The 9,003-nt window shown below is 43.1% G+C and overlaps 1 protein-coding gene across 6 annotated transcripts in view; it reads right to left on the minus strand.

The window, feature by feature from the left end:
- Positions 1-2,573: 2,573 nt before the first annotated feature.
- Positions 2,574-9,003, minus strand: part of LOC121554128 (inositol polyphosphate-4-phosphatase type I A) — a 34,150-nt gene continuing 27,720 nt past the window's right edge. For 2 of the 6 annotated variants that reach the window (XM_041867576.1, XM_041867585.1), the window contains 13 exons: positions 8,677-8,694; positions 8,297-8,483; positions 7,792-8,082; positions 7,505-7,655; positions 7,206-7,352; positions 7,031-7,069; positions 6,792-6,964; positions 6,364-6,487; positions 5,928-6,195; positions 5,328-5,425; positions 5,109-5,221; positions 4,766-4,920; positions 2,574-4,468 (listed from right to left, as the gene is read on the minus strand). In XM_041867576.1, the coding sequence (XP_041723510.1) occupies positions 4,336-4,468; positions 4,766-4,920; positions 5,109-5,221; positions 5,328-5,425; positions 5,928-6,195; positions 6,364-6,487; positions 6,792-6,964; positions 7,031-7,069; positions 7,206-7,352; positions 7,505-7,655; positions 7,792-8,082; positions 8,297-8,483; positions 8,677-8,694 (1,897 nt within the window). In that variant the 3' untranslated portion in view covers positions 2,574-4,335. The remainder of the gene's footprint in view (positions 4,469-4,765; positions 4,921-5,108; positions 5,222-5,327; positions 5,426-5,927; positions 6,196-6,363; positions 6,488-6,791; positions 6,965-7,030; positions 7,070-7,205; positions 7,353-7,504; positions 7,656-7,791; positions 8,083-8,296; positions 8,484-8,676; positions 8,695-9,003) is intronic. The other 4 variants (XM_041867592.1, XM_041867609.1, XM_041867602.1 and 1 more) reach the window with 4 other exon arrangements.

Consider the following 9,003-nt stretch of genomic DNA (forward strand, 5'->3'; position numbering starts at 1 on the left):
CTGCATCCCAATATGGCGACCGGAGTATGGGCAGACTTCTGCTTGAGTCTGAGTCGTATTTCACTGTTAGTTTTACATAGTGCTTGACTTGAGGCTAGAGAGGCTCAGATATATAGGATCAGTCATGATGTATCATATGCAGAGGCTGTAAGACAGATTGGTAGAACTACAGTGTGGACTGATGGAGCTTCCATGGATGTTCCTGTAGTAAGTGGACCTACTGTCGGGGGTGGTGCTTCTGCTGGTCCTGGCATGGTTTGGAGGCCTGTTCAGAAATCTTGCCCTCATGAATGTGCGGTGTCAAAGGACACTTTAATAATGAATAAACTTGACTTCATAGCTTTTATTGGTAAGGTTATCAATACCACTTGGGTTGTGTAAAGCAAAAATGCCAGGTTGAAGGTTATTGTGGAGACGGCAAAAGAGATATTGGGGCGTAACAGATGTTACTGTTGAAATGGTTGTTGACATGCTGAACAATCCTAAGGGTGGAGTGTTTCAGCATGATATTGATTTAATGGGGTAAGGGGGTTGGGGAGGGTTTTTTGAGGGGAGGGGGAGGGTATGGTAGAAGTTAGTAGGTATTTATTAGTTTTTTTTATTTGATTTAGTACAGAATTGGGCAGATCATGATTGATCGTACATTCCAGCACAGTAGGTGGCGGCATGCACTTTAAAAGTTTGTTTGCAGATCGCCATGATATCATAGAAGAAGAAGATGCTCTTGACTTGGACTGAAATCGGTGCCTGTACTCATTTTGGGTGCCGGTACTGTTTATATTTAGGTGTAGGAGCTCCACAATACTTTTGAGATAATATTCTGAAAGAGGAACAGGAGCTAAAGCAGTAGAAAAGCTGAGGTGCCGGTACTCAGCTCCGGTGAGCTCCTGCCCAAGTCAAGCACTGGTTTTACACAAGCAATTGTACATTTTCTGTTATAAAACTGACAATTGTTTATTTTTTGAATAAAAGTATTGATGATGGGTGTACAGTTGCTTCATGCATTGTATGCATATGCTTACTGTGACTGTCACCATGATATTGGCTACTAGTCCCGAGTGGCGCAGTGGTCTAAGGCACTGCATCGCAGTGGTAGCTGTGCCACTAGAGATCCTGGTTTGAATCCAGGCTCTGTCATAGCTGGCCACAACCGGGAGACCCATGGGGCGGCGCACAATTGGCCTAGTGTCGTCCAGGGTAGGGGAGGGAATGGCCGGCATGGATGTAGCTCAGTTAGTAGAGCATGGTGTTTGCAACGCCAGGGTTGCAGGTTCGAATCCCATGGGGGGGCAAGTATGAGAAATAAAAAAATAATGTATGCACTCACTAACTGTATGTTGCTCTGGATAAGAGCGTCTGCTAAAATGTAAAAAAATAAAAATTTACTAGGTAGCCCCACTCCATTGCTGGACATAGTGTATCAAGGTGACAAGAAAAAAATGGCCACGAGCTACCGCCAGCGACACGACCATGATACCCAGTAGGAAACAAGTCGGCAGGCACATTGATACAACACCCGAGCACTGGTCGACTTGTCATGCAGCCCAATCAGCCACGCAAAAACCCTTCGGTGATTGGTTGAGCCTTCTTGAGCATGTTCTTCTTCTATGATATCATGGCGGTCTGCAAACAAACTTTTAAAGTGCATGCCAAGAGTGTGCAAAGATGTCATCAAGGCAAAGGGTGGCTATTTGAAGAATCTCAAATTTAAAATATATTTTGATTTATTTAACACATTTTTGGTTACTACATGATTCCATATGTGTTATTTCATAGTTTTGATGCCTTCACTATTATTCTACAATGTAGAAAATAGTAAAAATAAAGAAAAAACCTTGAATGAGTAGGTGTTCTAAAACTTTTGACCGGCTGTGTATACTTGTCTGAAAATGAACTAGTCGCCAGTTATTGTTGACCGTGGTGTAATCATGTCTAACCAGTTGGCTAATGTAGCTTGTGTGCCCCAGCAAGAAAACCCAAAATTGTCGCTCAAACAGAAGGTAGAACTAACAAAGAGTCACTGACAATAACCAAAACGAAACAGTTGGGGTTTTAGAAGGGGTTCTGAAAGACACTCATGGGGGTGTCCACTGAAAGTTTACTAGCAACAACAACTGGGGCCTAAATGTTACCCACCATGAGTGCCCACTACATTTGCCCAAGAAGAGGCAAACAAAATAAAACCCACACCAAACTTAAAGACAGGAAGCAAAATGGTGGAGCAAAACGAAAACAGGGAAGATCAGATAAAGGACGCGATGGGTTCTAGGTCAAGTCTTATGAATATTAATGAAATTGCTAATATTGGTCCCATGACTTGAATAGGATTTGTGCCACAAATCCCAAAACGTTAGCATGTGGAAACAGTGCCAGGGAAACTAACCAAATCATGGATTGCTGTCAAATCTTGTCCATAGACTGCTTACAGGGTAAGGAAACCAATGTGTAATTTTGTTATTTGGGTGAACTATCCCTTTAAAGAGGCCTTTTCAAGACAGTTTAGAACTGTGTGTGTGTGTGTGTGTGTATGCATGCGTGCAGACAGACAAGACAGACAATAGAGACCAGAGGGATACTTTAAAATGTCACACAGAATATGGTGAAACAGTTTAATGCTCTCATTTTAATAGCTCAAGTTACAGAGGAGAGTTTATGAAAGCACATTTTACAGCAAAGCCTATACCTATACAGATGTTCCTACCTGAAAGTGTGCGGTTCAATAACGTTCATTACATACAAAGACAAATAAACTACATGTAAAATTAAATGGATAAAACTCTGGCAGCATTTTGGCAACGTTTTTCAGCAATTTTCAGTGCATCAGCATCAAGAATATTTAGCAGAATAAGGTTTAAACAAATGTTTTAAATGTCTCTGTAATGTACAATAAAATCTATAGGTAAACATGGAAACAGAAGCCAGTGAAAGGTTCACAGTACAATTTAACGCAAAACACTGTCCATTTTAAACAGGCTTCTATTCAGTGTACAAGTCCCTTATTTCCAAAAGTACAATGATAATGTGAGGATTCTCTATCTACATGCATTCAAAAGTAAGACACTTCCTTTTCGCTCCATTGGTTTTACAATTAATAAGCCAGTGTTGTGTTTTGGTCCTGTCGTGAAATCAACCAGGAGCTCTTTTAATAAGAGATGAGATGAACTCACAGAGAATAGCTGCAGACATACAGTAAGAGGAGGAACTTTCTTATGACACTGTTCCTTACTCTAAGCTAATATTCTAGTTTGGCTCAGTCTATAGTCTGATGTAAAGTAAATATGCCTATCATCTAGAACCTGGACCTGTATATAAACAACTTCATGAACAGAGAGGGGTTGGGGGGGAGTGCAAGATTTGGATCCTATATTCCTTTTCAGTTTAATAAAATCTACACGCATGTGGGCACATCATTTATTTGTGTTGTTTTTGGATTAAGTTTGCTGTGTGTGAACTCTATCCATGCTTGCATCTTATATAGTGGAGCATTGTACCATGCACTCAATGACAAAATGTAAAACTTTAAACTTGTAGTGGCAAGTGAAAGATTAACCTTGACCACTGTAACTGTCTATGCCTCTCAGTAGACTACCAAGCCTTGCTTACACAATATCTTTGCTGTAAAACTAAAACACAGGATACTGGCCCTCTACTTTGCACAAACCCTGTCCAGTAGATGTATTACCAAATAGAAAAAGGATAACAAAATAACATTAGATGGGATAGTCTTCATACATCAGAGATACAAGTATGTCTATGTCTGATCTCTGTATATCATCAGTTCACTGTGCTTGTTGTAGGAGTGGAGTGTGTGAGCAAGTAAGACATTGATTCTCTGCATACAAAGGTTTTGTTCTCTTTAAATGTACTTGATTTGAATTTTATTTTTAAAGTTCCATGAGAGACAGTGGTTAGAACACAGGCCTTATGATAAGAGCTCACGTTTCAGTTGAATGCATTCAGTTGTGCAACTGACTAGGTATCCCCCTTTCCCTCCCTTTCTAAATAAAACTAAAACAAGTACAACTCTACAATTAGGTCCAAAACAATATGTGACAATGGATTTGAAAAGTTGTTCTTAAGTTATTGTTATTGTTGTTGTTGTGTGCGTGTAGTGGTTGTCATGACATAATGGAGCGATTCTAATCGCAAAAGAGAGTGAACTGCTATCAAACAATCTACCACAGATAACATGAAATCATCAACAAGGATGCAGCACTATATAAAGGGGGCAGTTGCTTTTGTGATGTTGTTTTGCTTTTATGTTGTTGTTGACGTTGTTTAGTCCCTTTCCCCTTCTATTGGCTACTTTGAGAGATGGGCAGCTGGTTTGTCCATTCAGGTCTCTACTTTCCCATAGGTGCCCTCAGGTGGGCGGTACAGTTTGGGAAAGGCCTTCAGCTGGAGGGAGTTGAAGGCGTATTTACGACATCCTACATTCTTCATGGTGTTCTCTCGTCTGCAGCCCTCACTATCAGGAGGAGGAGAGGAGAGAGAGAAGGAGAGGGGGGAGGGGAGGGTCAAGTAAAGGACAGGAGAGAGAAGGAGAGGAGAGTAGAGAGAAGGAGAGGGGGGAGGAGAGGAGTTTAGAGAGGAGGAGAAAAGAGGGGGTGATGGGTTAAAAGGTAAGAGGAGATAGAGTTAGAGGGTATAGGAAAACATCAAGTTATTATATACATTGACATAATTCTTCCTTTCCTCAAATGTTACATGATAAACGCTACATGTCTTGTCTCGTTTTGTTCAGGCAGTTGTGTGGCCAGCTGACCTGCGCATACAGTCAAGGGCCTGGGAGAAGACCTGTGGGGCCAGGGCGTGCTCCTGCTGGAGGATGAGACACTGCTCTAGGGTTAGAGACATGGCTGTACGGTCCTTAGCACTCTTACAGCTGGTAAAACGCACTCCGTTCAGACGTCGACACGCCTGGGGAGGGAGAGACAGGGAGATAGAGAGAGAGAAAGAAGATTGGGGCAGAGGAGAAAGGGTGAGGAGAGGAGAGGAGAGGAGAGGAATGAATGGAGAAGAATAGAGAGTCAGGCAGACTTCAGCTCATTCAGTCAATGATAGAAGTGTCTTGTGGAGAGAGAAAGAGAAGGCGAGAATGTCTCTACCTCTGCCGCCTGCCACAGGATCTCTACGTTCTTGCTCTTCCTGGCGTTGATGTTCTGACTCAGCAGCTTTAGCAGCTCAGGCAGGCTGGTCTGACTACGGGTACAAGGGAGGCCTGGAGAGAGAGGAGAGGAGTATTATTGCACTGACGTACATTTTAAGAACCAGGTTGTTAACCACTTTATTAGTGGTTGAGGTTAAGATGAGGGTATGTGACTCACATTCCTCAGGTAGGACCTCTTTAAACTGGTCATAGTAGGAGCTGAGACGAGCCACATTCTCCATGTTAATCACCTCCTGGAGAGATGTGTCTCCAAACCTATAGACACACAGATAGATTGGATTTCTCTGTACTGCTCATTAAGCAAAGCTACAACACATCAGAATTTCTTACAGTCCTAAGGGAGTAGACCTAATGTTCTCACGGTCTCCATCATTGGCATTGTTGAGGAATTACCATAGCATTTCTTTTTTTTATAATACTTTTTTATGTGCAAGCACATATCATTTCTAGTCTGTACTGGCAAATCTAATAAACACGCTTCGAAAACACACAATAACCAGACGCTCGTGATTATTCAAGGTAACAATCATCACTTATATGGTATTACCACAAATGTCAGCTGGCTGCCATTGCCATGGTAACACACATCCTGACTACCCCTTCTTAACTCTCTCTTCCATTGTGCTGCTGTCTTCTCTTCTCTCCACCTCTCCTCTTATCCCATATCTCCTTCAATCCTCTTATAACCTCTCCCACTCTCCTTTCCTCTCCTTGTCTCTCCTCATCTCTCCTCCCCTCTCCTCTCTCGTTCACTCACTTCTCGGCCAGTGTCTGCTGTTCATTGATTCCCACATTGAAGAGAACAGGCTGAACCCGCAGCAGCATCCCGTTTTGGATCTCCCGTGGCAACGCATCAAACATCGCCGCTGGTAACGGAACCCTGACGTTGAAGCCGTCCCGGTTCCCGGTGATGACAGGCAGCATATCTGGGCCGAAGACCGAGGTTGCCTGGGTAACCTTAAAGGTGACATTTCGCAGGTCCATCACGCCAACACTCATGTCCTCCAACATGGCCAGCTCCTCCCCTTTAAGATTGAAGAGAGTAAGGGGTAAGAATAGGTTTCAGTTCTCATATTTGAAAATCTATAAATAAAGTATTTAAAAAATAGCAGGTTTCAAATCAACATATTTGTGTGTGTATTCTAAGACATAAATTCAAGAACGCACACACACACACACAGTCAGCAGGTTACCGTAGGTGCTGAGAAGGCCCTCATACTGGACTAGCAGGCCGATGATGTGTAGCTGCCTGAGGAAGCCATCGTCGTGGAGACAGTTCCTCAGCTTGATGATGAAGCCACTGATCAGAGCTGACAGCTACAGAAGGGGAAACACCAATACAACTATAAATCATCTATACAAATATAAATAATCTATATAATCATCAATACAACTATTAATCATTAATAATAATAATAATGTTATAGATCAATACAACAATAATGTCCGATGTAGAACATCAATCATACTAATATAATTGTGTGTGTGTGTGTGTGTGTGTGTGTGTGTGTGTGTGAGAGTGTGCGTGTGCGCACGTATCTGTGTACGTATGTGTGTGCTCGCATCTTTGTGTGCATTTCTGTGCATCTGTGTGTGTGTGTGTGTGTGTGTGTAAACCCACCGTCTGGCAGAAGACCACATCTCTTCTGTACTGTAGCGTGAGGCTCATGGCGATGGTGGGAGCACTGTCCTGCATTAGGAGGAACACCATGGACTTCTTAGCCTTGTCACTCATCAGAGACACACACTCTGACAGGGTAGTCAGGAGGGGGTACAAGGCCTCACTCCATTCACCTGGTAGAGAAAGGAGAGAGGTTATACAGTATATCTATAGACACACTCACACATTATTGTTCTTACCTGGGGAGGGCTTTTCCTTTTCTACTTCTGGGCTGCTGTCTAAAGGGGAGATGATAATAACATATTTACTTTAAGGACAGAGTGGGTGTGTGCATTTGTGAGTGTATGTCTGCTAGTTAAGAATAATACAGAACAATATTACAATATGGAGGAGTCAAAGTGGACATGAACCTACAGTGCTGTTGTCTTTCATGGTTTGACTGAAATGTGATGGTCAGATAAGGGAATGATGACAATGAGGATGATGATGATGATGATGGAGGAAGAGCAGGGGATGAAGATTCTGGGTGTATCCAGAAGGCTTCTCTGTTTCCATGGATACCTCAAGGGATTCACATACATTCACTTTTATCCCCTGACCCAATCAACCAGTCAATTAAACAATTAATCAACCAATCAGTGTGCCTGTTTTACTTTAACAGCTGCCTAATTTCAGTCAGTTCATTTGACTGTATGAAGTGTGTGTGTGTTTACCTTTCTTAGTAGTGGCATTGGTCTGCTGCTGAGCATCCAGGAACACATCCTCACTGCTACTGTCACTCTGCAGTCTGTCTTTGGCCAGCAGTCTGTCCACCCTCTGGATCACACAGTCCAGACTCTTATCCACATTCAACCATACCTTCTCCTGAGGGGGGGTTGACAGCGACAGAAAGAGAGAGGGATGTGATATGATTAAATATGGAATACACTTTCTATATAAATTCCATACAATATTGTTGTTATTCTCAATTCTTAAACAAAAGATATCAATGTCATCTTACCCAGTTCTCCTCGTGCCAGTCAGCCTGTAGGGAGGAGCGCTTGCCTCTCCCCCCCTCTCCTTCCTGGTATACGGAGTGGCGAGGGGAGATGGAGTGGCGAGAGGGGGAGGTGGATTGGCGAGAGGGGGAGGTAGCGTGGCGAGAGGGGGAGCGGGATGGAGAGGGAGAAGGAGTGAGGGAGGAGGGGGAGGGAGTGCCCTTCTGGGAAATGTATTCTGGACGGGCGGCAGAGAGGGCCAGGATGGCAGAGGACAGCAGCTTAGAGTCACACACTGTCACCAACTGACGAGTCTGGAGAGGGGGATAGAGATGAAAGAGAGACAGGGAAAGGAAGAGAGAGATGGAGGAGAGACAGGGAGAGGGGGACAGATATGGAGGAGAGACATGGAGAGGAGGAGACAAGGGAAATATAATAGTGTATATTAATACAGTGAAATACATATTGATTGTATAGATAGATACATGTCTCCCTCCCCTCCTGCCTCCCTCTCTCACCCTTTCATACCTTCTCAGAGAGAATGGTGAGGGTTCTCTCCAGAGCGTTAGCTGAGCGTTCCTTGGCAGCGCGGGACAAACGTTCGATGTAGTAGCACACCTGGGTCTTCAAGGTGTTGATCTGACCAATCAGCTCCTTCGCTCTCACCACGTCCTGAGGCAGGTAGGCCACCAGCTTAGAGCCAGACCCAGCACTGCTGGTAGGTGTGTGTTTATATGTGTGTGTGTGAGTGGGAGGGAGAGAAAGAAAGAGAGAGAGAATGAGAGAGAGAGAGCGAGAGAGCGCGATCAAGGGTGAAAATGTGCTGGTTTAAAACGATGTAATACAGAACACAAACAAACAAATCCATTGAAACTGCACACATAAACAGAGCAGGTGACAGATCTCACCATTCCTCCTCATATGCACTGATCAGAAAGCAAGCAAAAAGGAGACATTTCAATCAAAGGTTAGAAATCTAAATCAATGATAACAATTAAATGATTAAATTATGTATCTATAGCAGGGTTCCCCAATTGGCAGCCCCAATTGATTTTATTTGGCCTCTCAAGTTTTCTAAGCAAATAAATATTAATAATTTATTTTGGTGTTGGACATAAAAGACTGTAAGATCACCAGGAAATCAGCTCAAAGTTATTTTAATTTAGGAAATCTGTTCCCAAATATTCCCACGCATAAATAAAGAGGCATATGTGATCATATTCCAATACAATCAA

Source organism: Coregonus clupeaformis, chromosome 23, assembly GCF_020615455.1.
Source record: "Coregonus clupeaformis isolate EN_2021a chromosome 23, ASM2061545v1, whole genome shotgun sequence".
In the NCBI taxonomy this organism is placed as follows: Eukaryota; Metazoa; Chordata; class Actinopteri; order Salmoniformes; family Salmonidae; genus Coregonus; species Coregonus clupeaformis.